This window comes from Mytilus californianus, unplaced genomic scaffold, assembly GCF_021869535.1.
Source record: "Mytilus californianus isolate M0D057914Y unplaced genomic scaffold, xbMytCali1.0.p SCAF_7, whole genome shotgun sequence".
Taxonomy (NCBI): Eukaryota; Metazoa; Mollusca; class Bivalvia; order Mytilida; family Mytilidae; genus Mytilus; species Mytilus californianus.
Genome location: NW_026262723.1, coordinates 29,812,485 through 29,838,812, shown reverse-complemented (window position 1 = coordinate 29,838,812; position 26,328 = coordinate 29,812,485). Strand labels below are relative to the sequence as shown.

At 33.2% G+C, this 26,328-nt stretch overlaps 1 protein-coding gene across 2 annotated transcripts; it reads right to left on the bottom strand.

The window, feature by feature from the left end:
* Positions 1-3,546: 3,546 nt before the first annotated feature.
* LOC127708000 (forkhead box protein K2-like) lies at positions 3,547-25,700 on the bottom strand. 2 transcript variants are annotated; one of them, XM_052212783.1, is made up of 8 exons: positions 25,282-25,700; positions 23,319-23,528; positions 21,521-21,884; positions 17,277-17,470; positions 16,733-16,944; positions 13,914-14,141; positions 9,713-10,017; positions 3,547-8,340 (listed from the first exon to the last, which is right to left on the bottom strand). In XM_052212783.1, the coding sequence occupies exons 1-8, from the start codon at positions 25,641-25,643 to the stop codon at positions 8,197-8,199; spliced, it is 2,019 nt and encodes a 672-aa protein (XP_052068743.1). In that variant the 5' UTR covers positions 25,644-25,700; the 3' UTR covers positions 3,547-8,196. The 2 variants fall into 2 exon arrangements, with proteins under 2 accessions (XP_052068743.1, XP_052068744.1); XM_052212784.1 differs by having other exon boundaries at positions 13,914-14,114.
* Positions 25,701-26,328: the final 628 nt, after the last annotated feature.

Genomic DNA, 26,328 nt, shown 5'->3' with positions numbered 1-26,328 from the left:
GGGGTCAAAACTCTAATTTGGCATTAAAATTAGAAAGATCATATCATAGGGAACATGTGTACTAAGTTTCAAGTTGACTGAACTTCAACTTCATCAAAAACTACCTTGACCAAAAACTTTAACCTAAAGCGGGACAGCCGGACAGACGGATGGACGGATGAACGGATGCACAGACAGAAAAACATAATGCCCCTAGGTGGGGCATAAAAATAGATAACTCCAATTTCTATATTACCGTAACTGACTATTTTTAAGCGGATTAATTCACTTGTGTAATTTGCAATAACAGTTTTCTTGAACGTATGGTTATACACATACAAATCCTTTTGTTGCTTAAAAATTTATTTCATTGATAAATTGCTAGAAGAGAGAGAGGCGAAAGATACCAAAGGGACATTCAAACTCATAAGTCGAAAATAAACTGACAACGCCATGGCTAAAAAAGAAAAAGACCAACAGACAAACAATAGTACACAAAACACAACATAGAAAACTAAAGACTGAGCAACACGAACCCCACCAAAAACTGGGGTGATCTCAGGTGCTCCAGAAGGGTAAGCAGATCCTGCTAAAATGTACATGTTAAAATTGCAAAGAATGTTCATCTTAATGCACTATATTTTTGTTGAAGTGATCTTGTGTGGAAAATGTAGTGTACTATGTATGCAGCCTTTGATTACATGGACAATTTTTGACCACAAAAATCTAATATCAAAGGAACAAAAATAAACTGCTTTGCTGAGCGCAGCTGGATACGCCCGCAGAGGTCCAACCCTGAACAGTTGGGGCAAAAATGGACACAATATTCAAGCTTGATACAGGTCTGAATTTGGATTGTAATTAAATATTTGATATATTATAGGTTTCTGAATAAATATAGTCAAAGAACTTGAAATTGGTTATATGAAAGATTTCTTGCTGTTGTGCAATACACTGTGCTGTTGCGTAATACTTAGTAAATCTGTTGTCAAACTGTAAACAAATAAAATCTTATAACTCGGAAATGTAAAATCAAAAATTTATAAAAATCAAAAGGGAGCTTACAAAAATAGATATAAACAATTTACCAAAAATTCATAAAAAATGCTGAAAGCATTTTTGAGTTATTGTTCGAAAACTGGAAAATCCCCCTTTTTGTAACGAAAAAACCCCATAAATCAGAAACGTATAGTCTGAAATTTATAAAAATCAAAAGCGAGCTCATGTCGATAGAAATAAACAATTCACAAGTTTCTTGCAAATTGGTGAAATTGTTTTTGAGTTATTGTCTGAAAACTGGAAAATACCCCCTTTTTTAATGAATAAAACCCCAAAACTCGGAAACAGAAAATCCGAAATTTATAAAAAATGAAAGGGAGCTCACGTCAATAGATATGAACAATTCACAAAAGTTTCTTGCAAATTGGTGAAATTTTTTATGAGTTATTGTCCGAAAACTGGAAAATCCCCCCTTTTTTAATGAATAAAACCCCAAAACTCTGAAACAGTAAATCCTAAATTTATAAAAATCGAAAGGGAGCTCACGTCAATAGATATGAACAATTCACAAAAGTTTCATGCAAATTGGTGAAATTGTTTTTGAGTAATTGTCCGAAAACTGGAAAATCCCCCTTTTTTAATGAATAAAACCCCAAAACTCCGAAATGGTAAATCTGAAATTTATAAACTAGAGGCTCTCAAGAGCCTGTGTCGCTCACCTGACTCTCCTTTGGTTTTAGAAATCATGTAAAGAAAGATAAAAATCATAACAGATACCCAAATAATGATTGAGGCCAAATTTGGTTTAATATTGGTCCCGTTATTTAATAAAATATCCTGGTGGCCATCTTGAACAGTAAATCAGCAACAAAGTAGCAACACTTGGTCAGCACCTCATAAGGAACATTCATGCCATGTTTGGTTTCATTCCATTCAGTGGTACTCTAAAAGAAGACATTTGTATGTATTTCCCATAGGGTCCTATGTTAAACTAAGTCCCCCCCCCCCCCCCCTGGTGGCCATCTTGGATGATGGATCGGCTGCAAAGTAACAACTATTGGTCAGCACCTCATAAGAAACATTCATGCCATGTTTGGTTCCATTCCATTCAGTGGTTTTCTAAAAGAAGACATTTGTATGAATTTCCCATAGGGTCCTATGTTAAACTAAGTCCCCCGCTGTCAGCCATCTTGGATGATGGACCGACTGCAAAGTAACAACACTTGGTCAGCACCTCATAAGGAACATTCATGCCATGTTTGGTGTCATTCCATACAGTGGTTCTCTAAAAGAAGACATTTGTATGTATTTCCCGTAGGGTCCTATGTTAAACCAAGTCCCCCGCTGGCAGCCATCTTGGATGATGGACCGACTGCAAAGTAACAACACTTGATCAGCACCTCATAAGGAACATTCATGCCATGTTTAGTTCCATTCCATTCAGTGGTTCTCTAAAAGAAGACATTTGTATGTATTTCCCATAGGGTCCTATGTTAAACTAAGTCACCCACTGGCAGCCATCTTGGATGATGGATCGGCTGCAAAGTAGCAACACTTGGTCAGCATCTCATAAGGAACATTCATGCCTTGTTTTGTTTCATTCCATTCACTGGTTCTCAAAAAGAAGACATTTGTATGTATTTCCCATAGTCCTATGTTAAATTAAGTCCCCCGCTGTCGGCCATCTTGGATGATGGATTGACTGCAAAGTAACAACACTTGGTCAGCACCTCATAAGGAACATTCATGCCATGTTTTGTTTCATTCCATTCAGTGGTTCTCTAAAAGAAGACATTTGTATGTATTTCCCATAGGGTCCTATGTTAAACTAAGTCCCCTGCTGGCGGCCATCTTGGATGATGGACCTACTGCAAAGTAACAACACTTGGTCAGCACCTCATAAGGAACATTCATGCCATGTTTTGTTTCATTCCATTCCGTGGTTCTCTTAAAGAAGACATGTGTATGTATTTCCCATAGGGTCCTATGCTAAACTAAGTCCCCCGCTGGCAGCCATCTTGGATGATGGACCGACTGCAAAGTAACAACACTTGGTCAGCATCTCATAAGTAACATTCATGCCATGTTTGGTTTCATTCCAGTTACTGGTTCTCTAAAAGAAGACATTTGTATGAATTTCCGATAGGGTCCTATGTTAAACTAAGTCCCCAGCTGGCAGCCATCTTGGATGATGGATCGGCTACAAAGTAACAACACTTGGTCAGCACCTCATAAGGAACATTCATGCCATGTTTGGTTTCATTCCATTCAGTGGTTCTCTAGAAGAAGTTTAAAATGTAAAAAGTTAACGACGACGACGGACGACGGACGCCAAGTGATGAGAAAAGCTCACTTGGCCCTTTGGGCCAGGTGAGCTAAAAACGAAAGGGAGCTCACGTCAATAAATATAAACAATTCACCAAAGTTTCATGCAAATTGGTTAAAGCGTTTTTGAATTAATGTACGACATGTTGATGACGGAGGGACGGACGAACGGACAGACGGTCAACGGTATACCATAATACGTCCCGTAAACAGGCGTATAAAAATAAAATAAAACAAAAAAAGTGTCAGTAAAACAATATTTTTTATTGATCAGAGTGGTACAACCCACTGATGGGACATACCATTTTTTACTATCCAGTTATTAAATACCAATGATACAAAATATAATTGTTCACCAGTGGCATGGAACAACAATATGATTGTTCACCAGTGGTGTGCAACAACAATATAATTGTTCACCATTGATGTGGAACAACAATATAATTGTTCACAAGTGGCATGGAACAACAATATTATTGTTCACCAGTGATGAGAACAACAATATAATTGTTCACCAGTGATGTGGAACAACTTTATGATTGTTCACCAGTAAAGAGAACAACAATGCTACATATCTATTTACAATGTCCACAAAAATGTTAATGAAGACGATACAAAATAATAAATTACAATGAACATTTTCAATCCATAATTATCATTATTTATTGTTAGCTTATAAAATTATGGAAAAAATTCGTAACATATGCATTTGTAATGTTTGAAGGCAAATAATTCCATCAAACCTTTATGAAATTTGTTGAAATCTGAACTTATGTGTGAATGTAAAATGGGGTACAATAAATTGATATTGATGATTTTCTTTTATCAATTTGTTTTTAATTTATAATTAAGCTGTAATATTAAATCTTATTCTTGAATAGTAGAATGATTTTTGAAGTTTCAACAACTGTCATATAAAGTATAAAAGATTGATTTCTTTAATAAGGAAAAAGGGTAAGTAATTTTACTAATGTTTGTGAGAAAAATATTGAAAATTAGTTTTTTCAAGCTGTATAAAATTTATTCACATAAGAATTAAGGTAATTGTAATATAGTATTAGTGATCATAATTGGCTAATCAAACATGGCGATCTTTAAATAATTCAAATAAATCTAATAAATATTTATTAAACAACAAAAAGCTGGGCATTTCACTTATTCCATAAGTGACTGTTGAAAATCTTTTTAAGGAAATTCACCACAATTAGACTGCCTAAATTCTTCAGTCACAATGCCATAAATAATCGGTCAAAAAGAGACTGTCTTAAATTTTCAGCCACAAGGCTTGAATAATTCCATAAAAAACATAAAGGGGATCCAAGGAAGGCAATATGGAATTTCCCCTATGGTGGGGGGTAATTACAGCAAATTGTAATTTGTTTTTATAGGTTGTTACCCAATATGAAATTGCCTTCCCTGGGTACCATGTACATTTAAATAGCCCTTTATAGCTTTAATCTTAATTACCCAGAATGCAAATCATTTTGATAAATAAACTGACTGAGCTTTAAATGTTTTATCACAACAAAGTTAGATACTATATTTGCATTTTTCAACAAAGAAAAACAATTAATTTTACATACAAGCAATTAAACAATCATGAGAATCTATCAAAAAGTAGATCCACAATTTAACACAGAAAATAATCAGCACTATTATTAAATCATAAAATCACATCTCCAACAACAAATTCTTTCAAGTTCAACACAAATCTTCTTTGTATAATCTTTTTATACCATTTGATTAACATGATAATCCTTACATGTAAAGCAGTCTATTCTTTTGGGTTACCATTGCAGAATTTCTCAGATTTTGTCCACTCAAATGCCTTAACTTAATATTCTGCTACTTAACATGTTAAAAAAAAATATCCATATATATCTTCCTTTACATGAAAGCCTTTGTAAGATTGCCTCAACCAAGTACTGAAGCTTATTTTTAGAAACAATATTTCATACTAAAAAGTTAATAAGAACTGCCTTTTAAGGTTGTTCGCTACTCTGTTTCAAAATAATAAGCTTTTTAAAAGACTGTTCTAAAATGATAGTATATAAATAAAGGAACTAAAAAAGCAGAAAAAAAAAGAAGGGTCCATGTGTTTGTTTTCGAGATATAAGCCATTGAAAATTTGGCGGAAATGATTCTCTCTAGATTTTTCATAGTTTTAACATTGGCCACTTTTTTGTTTCAAATACTATGAAAAAATAACAAGGATTTAGTAAGATTTTCAAATATGGCTTGTTAAACTATATGTAATAAAATTGTGAAAATAAAAGTAGGGGTTAGCGGGCAAAATTTTTTAATGGCAATACATGGATAAAACCAGAGGATTCCGAAAATCTGGCAAAAATTAAAAACAAGAGTAGCAAACATCCTTAATACTGATTTCAGTATAATGATACAATTTTTTTTCTTTTTATTTGCCTATCAAGTATTGTGGACAGAACATCCAAAGTTATCTCCCTTTCTTGTACTCTTTTAAACTTGCATATTCTCACATTGACAGATCATGTCCAAAAACTATTTTCCATTTTTAACTATTCCCATCTTTTATGCAAACTCTCGTCAAATATTCAATTAATGTAGTACATCCACTTAATTTTTAAAATTAAAGCAATGTTCCTCAAAACCAAACTCTCTACTTCTTTCAAAACATTAAAAGATGCTCGCCAACTTCATAGATAAACAATATCATTAGAAAATATTCTCTTACAGTGTGTTAACAACAACAACAAATATTTGTGCAGACAATAAATTAATTTCTATCATTTTTTCTACTTCATTAAAATTTATCTTTATTATCAGTAGATAAACATGTATGTTATGTGTTTAATATATGAGCAAAATGCTGCCTTCGAAAAACAAACTATGCTTGTTCCATTTACCGGGTAATGCTTTTAGGAGTGAGTAATTTTTCCCCTTACTTAATAAAACAAAATAACACTTTCACTTTATTAAATACTAAGTCAACCATCAAAAAACTTTCTTTTCCAACATTATATGTAAAAGAAACATGAATTTTGCAATATTTTATCCATTGAGGAAATCAACATGAAATCATATATCAAACAAGAATGTGTCCATAGTACATTGAAGCTCCACTCGACTATCATTTTCTATGTTCAGTGGACAGTGAAATTTGGGTCAAAACTCTTAATTTGGCATTAAAATTAGAAAGATCATATCACAGTGAATATGTGTACTAAGTTTCAAGTTGATTGGACATCAACTTCATCAAAAACTACCTTGACCAAAAACTTTTTTAACGGAGAGACGCACAAACCGAAAAACATAAATGAAAAAGTAAACATAGGGGACATAACTCTTCAAAAATCACTTGTACGCTTGTTTCAACCCATTTTATAAATTATTTCCTAAGCTTTTAAGTTTCAGATAATTTTAATTCTGTTTCACAAATTAAAAGAGTTATCTCCCTTGAACCCAGGTCTAACCACTTAAAATCATTTGCCAGATTAGCATAATTAAAGTTATTTCTAACAATAAAACAACAATCAATGATCCAGTCAAATAGGATTAAATGTGAATTTAGGGTCTTTAATCTATAAAACATGATATATATTGAACTAAGAGCTTTTTTCATCATCCTATTATATATCTGGGAACAGGATATTTTTATTCAAAATAAATAATCTTCCAATAAAAATTGTGAAAATTTTGAAGCATCAAATTTTTTGTTGTCCCATTATCACATCTTTAATTTGCGCATTTCAAACATGGTTAAAGTAATGTAATTTTAAGAACAGTTATTTATATTCCAAAAGATCCTAACACATTTTTGAAACTGTCATATCACATATTGCCCCTGTGACACCAAAAGTACCAGAAAACTTTTGGTCTATAGGCAGAGAATTTTTTTTTGAATAAGTACAGAATGTTAATGCTGAAAAACTAAAATTAGTACATGGCAATAATTACTACTTGACAGGATTAAAAACAAAGATGTTTAGAGAGTCTCTTGCTCTTTAACAAATTATATCTACACTACAGCTTCAGTGCCTTTCCCCCCATACCCCACTGAACTTCATTTTTTTTTTGTAGAAATAATCAATACAAATGCTTATCATAAACATCATTCCATAGGGTGGTTAAGTTAGACTACGCTGTGTCCAATCCAAATGGGGTGGGTTGAAAAAGAAAAATCTTCTTTAGCTGTAGTGTTTAAATAGTACTTCAGTAAGTTATGCCATGAATTCAGAAATTAACTATAAAATAATACAGAAATAAGTTATTCTGCTTTCAAGGGATAACTTCTTGTTCTCAGCAATGTTATTAGAGATATTGAAAAGCAAAAATCAAAGAAAAATATGTATTTTTGTTTTATCTACAATTATTTCCAAAATTTATACTTAGGTTTGACTACAAAGACTATATTTTTTACAAAGCAAATACAACATACAATTATGCACTGCAAGAAATTAGAAGTTACGAACCACTTATTGTTAAGTCTTTAAAGCTGAGAACAATTGCAAATCCCAAGAATGGGGAATAACTCATTCTCCATTGTATTTTTTGGGGTCCATTCAGAAGTGAAGAAATGACTTATTCAATCAAGACTGTAACAATCTCCCTTAAAATCCATAAAAACACAATTTACAGTGAATTTCTGTAAAAAAAAAACTGACAACACAAACTTGGAGAAGTATTGCTATGTATTAATACAAAGTGGAAATATATATTCACACACAGTCAATTTCAATCGTCTCTAACAATCAGGTCGTGAATAACAAACAATCAAATCATCATCTCTAAATAACCAATCAAAAACAGCCTTTCATGTGTTTTGTCACCCACCCGAGCTAAAATGTGTAAAAATATCTCTCCAATAACAACTAACAGACAAAAGAGTAAAAATTTCTGTAAAAATAAATTGTTTTATTCTGCCTTTGGCTCTTCTTTTCCAACTTGTTCCTCCAGTTTGATCTGTTTGTTTTCAATAGGCATAGCACTATCACCGTCTCCTGCCGGACGTTTTGACGTAACAGGAAGTGTCAACGGAACACCACCTACTGTTGTCACCTGTAATGGAAGATAATATTTTCTTTTAAAAACATTGTGAGAATAAAACTATTTATTCACAAATCTAAAGTTTCAATTATATCCAATGAAAATATAACATTGATTCTTTGACTATTATAAACCAAACATAAAGATAAAATGCTTTATATTTTCAGTAAGCATTTGATATACAGTTGACTCTCGTTATCTCGAAGTCCAACGGACCAGAGAAATATTTGGAGATACCCATAGTTCGACTCAAACGAAAAACCGGAAGTTTGTCAGACCAAGGGACACAACTCTTGCTTAGCTTGGTAAAGCTAAAATAAATCTGGATGAATATGGGTAGGGGATCGATATTCTGATCTTAGATCGATGTATCTGTATGTTATGGTATTTTATTATTATAATCACATTTTTCATCTCTTATTTATTAAACTATAACAATGTATCACTAATTATTTATCTTGGTGATTAGAGATAATCATAGGTAAACACTCGTGGAAAAAGAATGTCATAAAACAATTCAGTAGTCAGTGACCGGAAATTTAATTACACATGTATTGTCAGATCAACTCTTCAATCCATTTAAATCCCAGACGTCATGTTTTGACATATGTGTTTTAGTTCGAGACAAATAATGAATTTTGAATGCTTTTGTTAACCTTGAGACTGTAAATTTAGTTTGAGTCAACCGAAATTTTGACTCATCCAATTTTCGACTCATCAGGAGTCGAAATACTTACATATGTATGGAACAAAGTTCAGGACCACGGGAAAACGTCGACTCATCCGAAATTTCGAGTCAACAGAGTTTGAGACAACGAGAGTTAACTGTATTCAACTTGTGTTGTTACAATCTTTCATGTGTTATGAAAGCTGTTAACCATTTAAGTGCATGTGCAACTAAACATATATATATTTTCAACAACAAATAAATCTATCATAGTTAAAAATCAATACAATTGATTAGTTATTACCCTCTTTTGTGGGGTGGGGTGTATTGTTCCGTTTTTGTCAAGTGTCTTTTTTCAAAATCAAATACATGCAAGTCAAGTTTTCTATTCTTTCCATCTTTTCAAAATCCTGCACATATACACATTTTTTTTTAAGTACCATTAAATGGACAATAACATTTAAGTAAACTGCAAGTTTAATTGGTCAATATTTTATGTGGATTAGATCAGCATTCCCAGAACAAGGTAAACAGAAAATAATCCCTTAAATACAGGGTGACGTCATACTTATGCATTGTCTATTGTTTGCGTTGTTAAAGAAAATTATATATATATATTTATGAACAGAAATTAAATAAAATAAAAAAAAATGAATTTAAAATTATAAAAGTCATATGATTAGAACTGGTTTCATATTTACAGTCTCAAAGCCTTACCAAAAACTGAGTCTGTGATTGTTGCCCGTCAGAGTGCCGCGAAGCTGCCCCTGCGGCATTAACATACTGCAAGCCTCCTTGCTGAGATAGCAAGGTCAAGCCCTGTGACCCTGCCAATGTACTACTAATAGACTGTGACAAGATGGCCGTCGGTTGACTCGACTGACTCGAGTTGGTCGGCAACACTGTAAATGGCTGGCCAGTTGCTGACATTCCGCCTTGTTGGGCTAAACTTGTTATTAAATTTCTCACTAATGTAACAGGCTTAACAGTCTGACCACCGACTGTAACTCCTTGAAACTTATCTGAAAAGACATTAGAAATCTAATTTAATTACCAATTTCATTTTCTTAAATTCCTTGAGAACAGTTAAACACAGATTAATCATTTGTTAATGTTGACAGAATATGAAAGATTTAGTAAATTATCAATCATTACAGACAACACTCAATATGGTTACCATGGTTACATGACTCACATAATTAACACCCAGGATCACAAGCAATAACCATAACGTTTAACCACCAACACTAACCAATAAAACTTACTTATAATTATTGTATGTTTATACCCCAATTATTATTCATTTGGAGCATAGAAATATATGTATATTTTTTGTATTATTCTGTTACACCGTACTGTACAGTAGAGATATTTTAAGTCATGTGTTATCTCTGCAATCTTCTCAGGGCTATTCCATAATTAAAGTGCTGGATAGCACCTGTGGAAAGTTTGCAACGGTAGATGTGTAATATTTCAAATAGGTTGTAAATGTGTAGATTGGGTGTTTTTCCGATTTAAAAAAAAATTACTTAATACAAGAAATAATTGTAACATGATGCTGTAAGTCTCCCAAACAAAGCTCCCATAATTAGTCATTCCCAGGAAGGGGGTGGGAGTGACCCCAGGGGACTCGCCTTTTATTTCATTTGATTTGTTTTATTGTCCCGTACAAGAATATATATGGTTTCGGGGTGGGGATCTTGACCGTTTACAAGTTCTCAAAACAGGATGGGGTGGGGGTGACACCCAGGGACTCCCCCTATATTTCATTTGACTTGTTTTATTGTCCCATACAATAATATATATGGTTTAGGGGTGGGGATCTCAACCATTTACAAGTTCTCAAACAGGAGGGGGTGGGGCTGATCCAGAAGGACTCCCGCTATATTTCATTTGATTTGTTTTATGATCCTGTGATCATTACTGAAAACCTCGTGTGTCTATCACTTACTGTTTTCACCTTATAGTCATTTGAAAATTTTAAAAAAATAAATCCCACAAGGTTCTATAGTAAATCCCTCCCTTCTGTTGGCCCCTCAAAATACCCCTTAATAGACCTCAAGAAGAAAAATACTAAGACCTGAGAAAAACTTTGTTTGGGAGACTTAATAGCAAGTAGTATAATTACGAATTTTGTTATAGTCCGATTTTCTGATGCCGATAATGTAATAGGCCGAGTTTATTATAGTCCGAGTTTGTTGTGGGCCGAGATGAGATACCAGGATACTTTCGATACACTCGGGCTTTTACGTCTTTAATAAACATTGTAAAAATCGTAGTAAGCGTCGAAAAATGTTCATTCATGAAATTTTTTAAACACGGTATTTATTTTCTCTTCAACTGGAGGACGGGAGGAAACCCCTGAAACTGGGATTATAGTACTCCCGTTGATATGGATCTCAAGCATGTATGGGGAATACCGATAAAAGCATAACGTAGAAACTGCTGTCTTGTGTAGATGTGTATTGATTTTACTTTCCACGCAGCACAGATCCGCAAAGTAGTGTTTGTGATAGCCATTTCAAAATGAAGTTGAATTATTTGAATAATCGATGAACATTCAGTACATTTTAATTCAAACTGTTAGCTAATTAAAATAGAATTAACTCAAAATTTCAAAAGCATCTTCCTATAATTAGTTGTCAAACACCAGTACTACATTATTTAGGAGTAGAACACACATCCTAAAGTAAGATTGTCTGTCACTTCCGGTTTGAGGCCGATGACTTAGGAAAGTTTTTTGCTATAGCAAACTTTCCAAAAATTAACATGGGACCCAGTGAAAAATAAATGGAGTCTGTGTCCCATGTGTGTCCATGGGACGGGACACAGATGATGCCCCCTGCTTGCATATAGCGTTATTAAGGGACATAACTCAAGAAAAGTAAAAGTGACGCAACCCAAATTCGAACTTGATCTGTTTTTTTTTTGTTGGTTATAAGCATTGTGTATAAGTTTCATAACAATTGGTTGAGGAAAACTAAAGTTGGAGAATTGAAACTAATTTTGGGATGTATGTAAAGACTGCGGTAACACTTAATGCTCCCTCCGCCGCGGCTGGGGCATAAAACTTCCAAATCTCCTCCAGGGCTATGTGCTTCAGACCTTTTTGTGCAGTGGAACGGTATTAAAGAGAAATTTTTATTAGTGCTTGCACAATTTTCAAAGTGATTTCCATCTATGTACTATGTATGTTTAAATGGAACAGCTCTCATGTGGATTTTGTCATATCTTAATTTATTGGGGTGTAAAAGCGTTGACCGAAGTAAATTTTGTTCCGTACTTCATTCTAAAAATGTGCGCATGGTCAACGCTTTTTCAACCCTTTAAAATTACAAAAAAGAAGCATTCAATACTCATAACTACATTTTTTTGCTAGGATCTGAGTAAACCGGACACTGAATAAACCGGTTTCCTGTCCATTCCGATCGAAAATTAAAGTCCCATGTTTTTCCCTTCAAAGTCTTTGCTAAAAAACCCTTTGTAAACCGGACCCTGTGTATTCCGAATTCCAGTCTAATGATGCAGTCCCAATACTCTTAATTACATCAATTATTACCTGTCAACACCGGTTTGTCTAATTAATTTAAAATGATAACAGTATTGATCGATATGCAATCAAAACAAATTTGTTTATACAAGATGGCTTTTAAGGATAATCAATAAGCCAGGTGTTAAACCCTGAACTTACAATGGTATAGTAGTGAGATGTATTATAAAAACACTATAAAAGTGTAAATTAAACTAAAAGACACGTCGTATATATCTCGGATAGAACTGACGTTGTTACTTGGATATTTTTTGTCAAATCGCAGAGTAAGAAATTTACATCGTGTTTTTGAAATCCTGGGTTCCCTGTTGTGAACCCCTAAACCAATGACCCTGATAATGAAGAACACCCGGATGACAACAATCAACGGGTATCGTACACTGTACGACAATGTTTCGATCGTGATGAAATTTCGTTTAATAAAATTCTTGCTTTTTAATTGGCATTACCAACGTCGGAAATGAACGATGGAAGTAAAACGAAACTCTCGTGTAACAATTCAAACAACGCGAGGATTATGATGCAAATGAAAACAATGAACACAAAGTGAAAATGAAACTGACAGGTCGGAAACTGATGCTACCAAGGTCTTTTTGACATACGAGGATATGTAAAAAAAATTAAAACATTATTTTTTCGAATTTGAGGAACAACCAGTTTCTGAAATTTCTATAGCAAATGAATAAGATTTGATTTGATTTGATTTTTGGTGTTTTAACGCCACTTTTAAGCACCGCTTTTGGGCTATTTCGTGGCGGCCAGTTTTTATTGGTGGAGGAAGCCGGAGTGCCCGGAGAAAACCACCGACCTTCGATAGGAAAACTGACAATCCTAGTCAATTAAGATTGGAGTCGAGAACACCCGCACAAGCAGGGTTCGAACTCACAACCTCAGTGTTGACTGGCTAGTGATTACAGTAGTAACTACTTAGACCACTCAGCCACCGAGGCCCCTCAAATGAATAAAAAGATTCAAAACAACGATCATGCGAAGTTATTACGTTATTACGTTTTGTATTTATCAGTTTATAATTTACAATTAGACAGAACTTTTACATGCAATATATCGGACGTCACAAGTCATTAACTTTCGTCAAAACGGAAACCCTGAATAAACCAGCCCACTGTCTAAACCGGCCCTTTTTCATAGTCCCCTAGCTGGCCGGTTTATACAGGTTTTACTGTAGTAAAAATATCATTGTGATGAAAAAAAATATGTCTTTTTGTTTTACTGTATTAGTGATTGGTTGATTGATGGCAGCTTCACATCCAGATGCAAATATTTAGTGCCTATTCAGGAAACTTATAAATATGAATATACCCTGCTATGTACGTACTAGACTGAAACACTGAATAAGTGAATACTCACCAAAAGACACAGCTGACATACTATTTTCTTTTTTAATTTCTGCATGGGCCCCATTAGTTAAAGATGAATTAGACACTGTATGGGATGGTCCATTCAACACCATCTGGGCAGCATTTGTTACCATGATTTTGGGCTTAGTGATGACTGTGGGAAGTTGATGAAGAGCAGATACTGTCGACACCGATGGCTGCATTGTTGTAACTGAAATAGGGGACATAACTCTTGAAGCTGAAAGATACAAGTTGCTCAATCAATAGTCCATTTTAAAATTACTGATTTTATTTTTATTACTAATTTTAGAAATTTTTACAAAGAGAAACAACTCCTGGATTGGAAAGACTATACCCCTGCCTTTACAAATCAAGTGGATCAAGCGTGGTGTATTGTGTGGAATCTGATACTGACAAGATGAACTGTGACCTATTGCTATTATTAAATAAAAAATAAAACCTGTGCTACAAGTGCATGTACCAAAAAGTATTTAGGAAGCAGGAAGTTGATGAACATGCTTACATGAAGCTCAGTGTTCTCCCCAGGATTTTTTTAAGGCGCAAAATTCAAGGGCGCGTAACTCTTTTTTTAGAGTGAACGTTTGTGATCTGAAGCAATAAGTCATAAATTATGACATGCAATATGAATTATAATGCTTTGTGTTATGTGTTTAATAATGCAGAGTATTAATGAATTACAAGGATATATATTTGAAATAAATTGATTTTAAACACAAAAGTTATTTATATTCAGTCAATTAAAGAAGTCAAAATATAAATATTCATCTCTACTCTCTGCTCCTTCTAGGGATATTGTTTCAAGATAGTGTTATTTTGTTGGACAGTCTGTTCCTTAACTTTGTCTTTATCCTCTTCAGGGTTAAAAATTAAACCCCCACTCACAATAACTTTTGCTTATACCCCCTTTAACATTTCTAAGCCATGGAAACTCAGTCATGCAGCCACTTGTCATTGAAACCAGAAACATGGTGCTTGCTTTTATCAATTGCTAAAACTTGAGCTTGGTTGGGATTAGGAGAAGCAATGAAATCTGCTTATACTGACAGTGTAGACAGAGGTGTATTCCCCTTTTCATTAGAAGTCATTGGTGTGAAAAAAACGTCTACTTCCATCATCTACCTTTTGCTTATAATTCACCCCTTTGTTATTTGCAGAGAACATGTTCATTCAGAATTAATAAAATCGAATATGGTTAAGATATTTGGTATACAACTTTTTTAAAACTATTTTTTTTTAGAAATGAACAGCTGACCAGTTTCCGTAGTTTCACATTACGCTTCCGTGCGTATTATTGTTTAATCCTATCTTTGGCAGATAGATATAAACGAAACTTTACAAATTCGTTTAAGTTAAAACCATTGAAATTATTTACCAATGACATTATACAGAAGCTGCGGCGATTCTGTACCCGTGTTGATTGTCACATATTTCCCGACGCACGGATTCACGATCGATGTTCAATGATGATTTTATTTCTACAAATATGACAGTTTCAGACGAATTTACCTTGCAAGCAACATTTTTTCACTTTCTATTAAAGTAAATCACTCCTCGTTATCTTTAATCAAACTTTATTTTAATTTTTTCAACTACTAATACTTTCATTCATAGTTTTCATCGTAAATATCTTTAGCAATGTGTATTCAAATTTATCATGTGTATTCAACACGTTCATTGGTCGTGTTAAAATAGATTCTTCTTCTAGACCAATGAAAAAATTCGTTATATAAATGGTCAAGTGATCACACACACGATGCGTAAATACAATGTATTTGCGATCTATTTCTTCAATTTCTGCACTGAAGTTTTTAAATTTTTTAATTTTCTTCAAAAAATATCTATCTTCTTGATGATCATTTACGCTATTACCTGATAACATAGTCCGATAAGGCTGAGATAAGCGTGGCTCAGGTAAAACTAATTATCAGTTATTGCGTAACACTGACCGACCCATCAGCGGTGATCAGTAACTTGACAATTTTAACCAACATTTATAATGCAAATGTGAAAATTAACACGCTGCGGGATCAAGTATTAAGGGACAGCGGTCAATTAAGACGCTGCGGGATCTACAAAAATATTATGAAGGCGCTGCGGCACCGCAGCGTCATATCGGCCTGGGGAGAACACTGAAGCTTGATTCCAAATTACAGAAAACCCTAATTTGAAAAAAAAAATCAAGAAGACTTCATACATGGCCATGTGAAATTATTATTATGTATTATCTGAAAACATCACAAGGTAAAGCATGCTGACAGGAAACTTGAAACCAAATTTAAGAGGCTCTAATTTGTAGTTCCTGAGAACAGGGCAACAAAAATGCCATGGGACAGATGTAAATAAAGAATGACAGAGGCAACCCAAGCAGGTTTAAAATTCATTGAAAGGAAAAACTGTGTATATTTATCACAACATGCCCTTTCCACAAGATTCCTAAAAGCAGTTAGGTAGTATGTCTTAGGAATTAACTGTTTTCATTGGCAAATAATTCCAAAATCAGTAAATAAGTTGGTAATTAGAAAATGCACTATTCACGAAACATTGTCTATGGCATCTATCTAAAATAAGATTTAGTTTGTAGATTCAAGTTGTTTTGTCAAAACTTCTGTTTATTTAAAGTAACTTTTTCTTCAACCAAATGAAACAAGCTCAAAGTCAAAGCATAAGAACAATATAGCGTACCATAGTTTGGATCACTTTAACTTCACTTGAAATATACCCTGGCACGAAACAACTCATTTTGTAAAAGAACCAGCAGATATTATAAGTGGATGTTGATAAACATAGTTAGTGGGTGTTGCTGTTTACCTGCAGGAGATCCAGGCGCTGACTGACTTATTCTACACAGCTCTGCAATAGAACTTGCAGGTATAATCTGTGGATGTTGATGATGGATGTAGTTTTGGGTTGGGGCGGTAGGCATGCTTTCCTCCGAATGTTCAGGGATAGGGCTACCTTCTCGTGACATACTGTCAGGTGTAAATGAACCTCCCATCTGACTAGGAGATGTAGGTGCAGATCTGAAAATAAACAATTTTTTTCACATTTAATTTCTATATGAAACACACTCATTTTTCAGGATTTCAAGCAAACTTATTTTTGAAGGCTGTTCTGTTGCCTCTAGTCTCTTACATCCCCTCATTTGAACTTTGGTGGATAGGTGTCTCATTTGCAATCATACTACATCTCCTTATTTTTTATATTAGTGTTATATTTCTTGATCTGTTCAATTAACTTATTTGTGAGCTTATAAAATTTTGAAATTTTACTCTTCAATTCCTTGTGTTGTCCTTATGTTGTGACATAAACTCTTTTTGAAAGATCTCATTCCAAATCAATTTTTTCAACTTACCTAGTGGAAAGGCCCCCAAATGGTGCTCTAAAACATGGCACACCTCTCTGGCGACGTCTTCTGAATGCTTGTGCTGTTAACTTAGCCTCTGATGCGGGATCTATTCTCCAGAATGATCCTTTACCGGGTTCATCCTGTGATCGAGGTACTTTGACAAAATAACGATTCAATGATAAATTATGTCTAATTGAATTCTGAAATTAAAAGAAATAAATTGATAATTTAAATTTTTATTTTGTTTGTAGAAGCTTGTAAATTCACATCCACGACAAACTAAACAGGAAATGAAAATATTTATATACTAGAAATAGGGAATCATCATCTTCTCTCAGTATCTTCCTCCTTAAAGGAGCACATCTGCTATAACTTATTATATTTGGGGCTTATTTTTAATGGCCACTAAGTATCTACATGTGTATAAAATTATATCTTTGCTGCGACAAAGTCAGTGTGTGCTAATTGAAGCTGCATTCAACTGCTATCAAGCTTAGTATATACATTTTCTTGTCTGTTCCAATAAATTCTCTTATGCAATGCCAATAAGTCTTGGTCCCTCCATTTATTAACAAAGGATTGCCAAAGAACTACACTAGAGCTAAGGTGGATGCTCTTATTTCCACCTGCTAACAGTGGCACTGAGCATTCCATTTCTTTTCTTTTATCTTAGGTTTGCAAATACAAACTATTGAAAATTAGATATGCTTTTGTATTCAATATTTTTACAAAATTTTGGTTAAAATTTGTTTAGAAAGGACTGAGCTGTCCAATATAAAATAAGGAGATGTGGAATGATTACCAATAGGGCCTCTGTGGCCAAGTAGTCAAACTACTGTATCACTAGCCTGTCAACAATGAGGTTGCGAGTTAGTATCCCGCACATGGCAGGTGTGCTCAACTCCAGTCTTAATTGAATAGGATTGTCAGTTTTCCTATCGAAGCTCATGGTTCTCTCGGGGCAGTCCGGCTTCCTCAACCAATGAAAACTGACCGCCACGAAATTGCAACAATAGTGCTGAAAGTGGCATTAAACACAAATCAATACCAATGAGATAACTATCCATTAGACACCCAATGATGTAAATGTTTACATCTATAGATAGGTCACCTTACTGCAAGCTGGGCAGGAAAAAATAACACCTAAGCTTTAGTGTACAGTACGGGTAGAGACTTATTACTATAAATAACGGACTGGGACATGTCGGAAATGAATAATCTGACTTTTTTATGGTAGGTAGTATGGTCATTAATCAACAGATCCAGGTGTGAACAGTAATATAATTGTCCTTTCATCTCAATCCGTGCTACTAGATTATTACGCTTCACTGATTTCAGAATCAGGTTACCTGTGATTTAAACATCTCAGTCACTTTATTGATCAGTTCTACATCGTATTTGACATAAAATATTTTTACAGGTGAAGTACTGGAGACAACTTATTTTTTTATTTATGGCTTTTTATATTTCAAATGCTGTTTATATTCCTCAAAATATTATTTTTTATGTTCCCTGGTTTTTTTGTTATAGAAGAAATCTTTTTTCGTATTTGTTGGCATACAGTTTTTAAAATATTTTCTTTTTTATTTCTGGAAGGTTATTTTTGTTTTACTGATTTATTTTCCACGTAAACCCATTGATTAGCAGAATGATGTGCAAAGTGCTGCTGCATACGTTTTAGTTTGACAACACTACATTTGTATTTAATTTTCAGTCTGCATTGGGTCAGTTCTGAAGTAAAAATAATTACAGTGAGCAATACTTGTATACTAGTAGTTTGGTGATTCTTTATAATTGTGAATTTACTTTTTACTGTAAACAAATATTGTCCGAAAGTTTGTGATATATAACTAAAGTAGTATGCAAATAATAACACTAGAAGAAGATAACAATTCTTCTCGGGAATTAGGTTTATTTTGATATTTCTGTGTTTGTTAAATTATCATGAAATAATTGCCACTGACATGAATGGACATTAAAACTAGAAGCATTCAATCGTTTGATGACCAGTTAATTAAATATTTACTATGATTTGTAGTCTAAAGAAATGCAATAACTGCCATTTAAATAATTTTATGGTGCTGCATTGACTCTTAATTGCATGATATTAATTTACGCACAATGCATGTTAACTTGTATGTTGTATTTTTGACACCAATCTAAAAAAATATTTGCCGTGAAAAGACAATTCCATGATACACATATCAGTGATCAACAGCATGTGGTTCAACTTTGAACTTGACTTCACTCACAATACAATGTTGAATGCTAAAAATAGCTGGGATTAATTTTGTCAAAACTAACATAATATATTATTGTATCTAATAGCACAACTTATTATGTACTGAAAATCTTACAGGATATTTTAACTTCTTCCTTTTTCATAAAATACTTTAGCCTTCTCATGTGCCACACAGTGGTACATAAACATTTAACTCAAATTATCTTTTCTTCCGTATTTATGTTCTCTTTTCATATAAATATAAAACTGAATTTTCAACAATGTTTATTGTCATAAATAAATAGATATTCAAATGTATTGCTAATATTACTGTATGTATGTTTGATGTGTTGTATTTGTTGTAATTCTTGAAAATAATAAAAATTAAAAAAAAAATTTTGTCAAATGCACGTGATTTTCATATGGCGGGAAATATCGTAACAGTTAACACAGCTGACCTTACTGACCGACCGTGGGATAATCCATTCATGATTTAATTTGATACGTAATGATTGGCAGTATTGTGCGTTACTTTTGAGGCTCTTGATCGAGATCCATTAATAATTGATTTACCAGAAAAGAAAATTTAATCCTTGTACATATAAACAAAACAAGCTTTACTCTTCTTTAACTATTTTATTTATTATATTTATCAGTCAACACCCAGATTCCTATTTAAATAATTTATTCGGACACCTCCTTTTAAGTTCGGGAATTATACAATTTTAACTGCCGACATCGATTTACAAAATCTTACTGACTGCACGAACTTTAGAATGGCTAGATATACGACGCAAAAGTAAAGACGGCTGATCATGAATAGTGTAAAACTTTGATCTTCGTGTATTGATTGACACAATTCGTAAAATATGTTTATAAAAAACACGATTTTCATTTAAATTTCAAACATGGAAATAGAAAGGCAATATCTTTGTTATAATACAACGAGTGTCAACAAATCTGTTATTTCCATTATATGTAAATTTATTAACATACAAAATTTAAAATAATGCTGGGTCATAGAATATTGACGTGCATATGAAAAGTTTTTTTTATATAAAAACTAGGAATCGAAAGATGATCACGGCGTTATAAATATTGTAAAAAAAACAATTGTTTCAAAGAGATTAACGGGAAATATATGTCAATATAGAAAGCACGGATGATCTGGCTGACCAAATTGTTTAACTTGCGAGAAATGATTGACAGGTATGAATAGACGTAGAGGCTCCGACGGGGAACGTGGTATCGAAAGGAAAATAACAGTTTATTCACAATGTCTATATTCAATTTGTTTATATACTTTATAAATACGATATGTTGGCCTTATACTTAAAATTGTGTTTCTATTAATAACATAAAGGAACAGGACGTTAAAAGGGGGAAATATTGTAACCATCAACGAAAACTCGTATAATTTATGGGATTGATGTCTCAACATTTTGATTAAAACTTCGATTGAAAACAGCCCTGGTTGTTATAATTTTGAATAAAATGAAATATTTACGGTTTACAAATACAAATAGTTTATTGGCACAAACACAATTATTATCATTGGCAACACATTTTTACAGTACATTGTTAAAAATCGTCTTTCTTTCATTTTCAAGTTAAAAAAAAGTTGATCCAATATTCATGATATTAAATTTTTATTTTTATTGTAATTTTTTTTTTGAATACAAAACAATATTTTACATTTATTATCTATCCTCCATAAATACTAAAATATCTGTACAGGTAAAATTTAATTCTAATCAAGCTGGTACAGATTGATTTAAGACCTTCCACTCGGATATTGTACAGGTTAATATCACAGCAGGTGTTAATTACACTGAGACAACTGTCCGACCAGTCTGACATCTAGACGGATTAAGACATCCATAATAATAAGTCTCTACCTGTACTGTATATCTTATGAAAATAAGAAAATGTGGTATGATTGCCTATGAGACAAATCTTCACCAAAGACAAACATAAAGTAGAATAACATATGGTTTGTTACTCAAACAAATGAATAACTAATACCTACCTGCCAACCTTTGTCAGCTGTTCTGTAATAAGGATAATTTTTTGTTATATAAGCATAGATGCCACTGAGTGTCAATTGTTTATCAGGCGCTGATGATATAGCTTGAACTATCAACTGTGCGTAAGAATAAGGAGGCTTTGAATCATCTTTGGGACTTCCCCCTCCTCCACTTGATGTTTCACTATTTTGTAACATAGGGGTATTGTCTTTTTCTTCGTGTTTAATGCTATTATTGTTAGTAAGACTATTAGCACTACTGTTTGAAGTTACAGCGGCATTCAGGGCAGCAATCTGTGCCTCGGATATGAAGTTAGGACGGTATGATGTACCTCCTCTAGGAGATGTTGGACAAGAATTTGCTGCACTGAAAAACAAAAAAACAGAACTGTTTAATGAGAAGTCCATCACTTTATATATCAGGGTGTTTGACATTAATTTTTTTAACAACTTGCACTTTGGGCAACGACCTCAATATATAACTTGTCCAAAAGAGAAAACCACTTGTTCAAATTGTGTACTTGCTCAAGAAACTGCCAGTGATTGACATAAATCATGTAAACGCATTCAAAAAAGGAATAAAATGCGAGGCTCACACTTCTTCAGAATCAAAGGTAGAAGTGACTTCTCTTTTTGAAACTGATAGGGAGAAGTGCCCTTGAAAATTGATTGCTGGTTTCACCTTACAAAAGAAACTTTTAAAGGGTCAGCGCAGGAAAAACTTTTTCTGAAGGGGAAGGGGGGGAATCAAATTTTCACACCAATAAACCATATTGATAATTGCCTTAAAAGAGTCTCGCTTATTTTTTTTTCATCTGTTAAAAGAAAAGATCGTAAAGATAAGGGGAAACAGATAATCTTTTTTGAATGGCGTTTAATGATAAGTGCTTGTTCCCTTGCAATGCTACAATGTTCATTTTTACAATAATTTAAAGGAATATGAATTCATTTTATTAAATTCTTTTTTATATTATTCAAATCATACATTAGAATACAATTAAAGTAACTGTTGTCTCAGTTTATGTCTTAAATTGTTATATATAGTTTCCCCACTTGTCAGAAAACTACCAACTAAATATCTAGCACTATTTAAAAACTTTTTTTTTAAATCAAAAAGGTAAAGAGATTCTTTTTATCAATTAAAATTGAATGAGGTAAACTATCCTGATTATGAAATTCATTGTTTCTCATTAAAAAGATTTATAAATTAAACAACTTTAAGCAAATTAAATCAATAAATTGAAACAATACATTTACATGGAAATATATATATTTAATTACGGAGATCAAAAAGTGTAATTTTCACTTTTGGGATCATTATTTTTCTGTCAGCTGTACTATTCATGCGTCTGTAGTTATTATCGTAAGAATATAGATTTCGGTGATAGTTGGTCTGCCTCGGATTGTGACTAGTATAAATATTTCAATGGCTAAAGCACAAAAATTAACAAAAATAAACAATGTTGCGCAAGCGATTATTGTTAAATTTATCCTTTACAGTTTTTTCAATTAATCAAATCCATTCGGTTCCCTCAAAAAAAAATTTCCAGGATTAAATTAATCTCATATTCATCTTTTTCCGTATTTTTGGTTTTATCATGATCATTTTTTGGAATACATGTGTATTTTTTCATCTGCGAATTAGAAGTTCTGTTCAATCAACTGCCTGATGTCTTTTAAATAATGATAAATATCATGAATATGTCAATGTCTTTTAGGTTTAATTTGTGTTGTAACAAAGTTCGGTTGCTGTCTCTGTGATGTTTATGCTACATCTTGTGTTATTCATATCACAACTTACCTGATGGTCCCAGTTGGAGATGGACAAGGACTTTCAAACCGTGGCGGCTGAACAGGTTCTGGGATGTTGATCTTTAATGGAGGTAATGGTGCCTTCTTCTTTGGTGGGGTTTCCAGCTGTGGAGGGGGAGGAGCTGTTGTTGGGGGATTGTCTTCTACTAAAGACTGGAACACAATCTTAATATTTGTACTAGGAAATCTGAGGACACACCTACAAATATAAACAGAAAAGATAAATAAATAAGTAAATTGGTCCAGTACAATAATTTGTATGTTTACTGTGCCCAGACAAACCCAGGGTTCTCATAGGTTAATCTGTATAATGCAGTCGCAGGACTTTTTTTCAGCTTTGTATCATGTGTATTGACAATTCTTTTTTGTCCAGGGATCACTTTGGGCATCATCAATGTTGCCAATTGCTGTTTTGTCTTGCAATACATTTCATGTATGGCGACATCACTTCAAATTATAATTATATTTGTTTAATTTGGCAGAAACATTCTCATATATGTAATTGATGTATTGCATGGTAGGTCTCGTAACCATCAATCAATTTCTTGCAATGGAATATTATCATTATATAACGCAGTACCACTAAAAAGAAAATATAAACATGATAAATAAGCTCTATAATGTTTAAATTAAAAAATAAACTTAAGACAAAATTCTGTTCTGTTAGACGAACCATGCATGACTTGCTCAGAGAATTTGACAAGACTGTAAGGTAACAGTCTAAGAAATCAACATTCCCTGGGGTTCTTTAAAAGTGTCAGACAAGATCGTGTTTATGTATAATGAATATGAATGTTTTGTAAATTGTTGTCATTGTGTCCAGTCTGTGAGCCACTAGTCCGGCCATCTGATGCCACAGACTAGTAAAATTTTATGCAGACTAGTAAATATTTGCAAAACATTATTTAGACAAAGAAGAAAAATGTTATGAATGTCGGAATATTGGTCATCGGACTAGTAGTTGGAAAATATTTTGGTGGAGACTAGTGTCTTTTCTGATGCCCATGATTGCAAAATTGGGTAATAATGAAATCAAGGAACTTTTATGTCAAATTAAAGCATTAATGAAAAGTTATTGCATTTTTCCATAAAAATGTATTAACATGTATAAGCATACAGTATACTTTCAAAATTAAAAAACATTTAAACACTTGAAAATATACAAAATTTGAAGTATACTTATTCATTTGGGAAGCTATTCCCAATAGGTTGCGGCTAACCTTTGTTTGATAACAGACCAAGAAAAATACTCCCCCCCCCCCCCCCCAATCTTACTTCTGGAAATTTGTATGTCTGATTCTAGAGGAGAGCTTTTTCATTTTGATTGTTTTCCTGTTGTGTTTGCAGTGCATCAAAATAAAGTTGTTGACAAATTAATGCATTCATTAAAAATTGAACAAGTTGAATTTCTTAATAAGATAAGTGAAATGTAATCTGTATTTAAAATACCTCACAAGTTATATCAATGTTTACTTCACTTCAAAAAAAGACAAGTCCTCACACCTATGGCAATAAGTCATGCTTGATAGCTTTCAAAATTTTGTTTACAAACAAAACACCCATTTTGACAAATTTTAAAACAAAACCAGATTTGAACAGAACATTCAAAATTTCGAAATCATGTTTCTTTTCTAAAATATGAGAATCAAAATGTTCTTTTTTATTTGTCATTTCAAAAGCGAAAGATAAAACGATTAGGTTCAGGTTAAAACGTAAACAAACATGCAGCCATTTTGTTTACATAGCGGCCATTATTTGACGAGCACATGGTTACCCTTTATTTACAAAATAAAGACTTAAGACGTGTTTTGATATATGAAATATGTGAATTTTGATAGCTTGGAAGCCGATTCGTCGATAAAAAACGGTGTCGTCGTGTATTTTTAAGTAAATGTTTGTAAACAACGCCGACAAGTTCGAGGGGCCATCTCATGGGGAAAATGCGTGCTTACGTCCTTGGAAGCTGTAAAGGCGGTGCGCCTTTTCTCTGAAAGATGCCGTCAATGAATATGCCATTCTTCCCACCACACTTCATGAAAAAGTTCGGTTGGTCGTAGAAAATTTCAAGATGAACACGAGATATAAAACTAGAATGTCCCATGTTTACGTCGACATCACCCTTGCTACTATTTCTCCCTATTGTGATCCGATTTTTTCGCATAGAATATTCGAAGTCTCTTCCTTCTAATCTGGCAATAGATGAGTTCTGTGGATCTGGCTGCCATTGTATGCCTTTAGGACTTGCTGGTGCAGACTTCATCAGAGATAACAATGCCCAAGCATCGTTATCTGACGATTGTGGAACAGCAGACATCACGAGGCGATAGCACACAAAAATGGCAGCAAATCAAGGGAAAACAACATACCCTATTCCAAGTGTTTACATCACAATATCCCGACATGCTTTGCGGTTTACCCTAAACTTTAAAACGCGGTAAATTTAAAAGTATTTCGTGTTGTTTTAGCCGGCATTTTAAAAGATCTTAAAACAAATATTTTTAAATTCATTTTCGTTAGTTGGACGAATTAAAATCAATCAATTATTATTACTTTTATCTTTTGGTGGCTGTATTGACCTAAGGGGGCACCCATTTACTTTTAATCTTATGGAGGAAGGGGGACTAGCTACTTGGATCTAGCAGAGACGTATATATATCTCTGGATCTAGTAGATCATGAAGAAATATTTTTTTATCATTTTTTAGAATTTAGTTCAGTAAAAATCACAGTGAAATAAGTTGTTGCTAAAAATACGTTAGATAATAACATGTCTCAATAAAAAAAAAGCAGTATAAGTATTAAAAGAGGGTGTGGATGGGGGTTTACAGAATAGATCAGAATAGAGAATAATGGGCAAAAACTAAAAAGAATAGACAAAAATGGCCTAAAAAATTAAAAAAGAGAGAATGAGGTGTTAGAATGAACAAAATGGAGAATAATGGACAAAAAAATAAAGAATAGAGAAAAATTAACTAAAAAACTAAAGAATACAGAAATGAA

What these genes read in the sequence shown, in the direction of transcription:
- LOC127708000 (XM_052212783.1), bottom strand. Translation starts at nt 25,643, where the DNA reads ATGTCTGCTGTTCCACAATCGTCAGATAACGATGCTTGGGCATTGTTA. An exon ending in TCTCCAACTGGGACCATCAG is followed by an intron (nt 21,885 to 23,318) that starts GTAAGTTGTGAT and finishes TTTGTTTTTCAG; the next exon opens with TGCAGCAAATTCTTGTCCAA. An exon ending in AATCACAGACTCAGTTTTTG is followed by an intron (nt 8,341 to 9,712) that starts GTAAGGCTTTGA and finishes CTTCCATTACAG; the next exon opens with GTGACAACAGTAGGTGGTGT.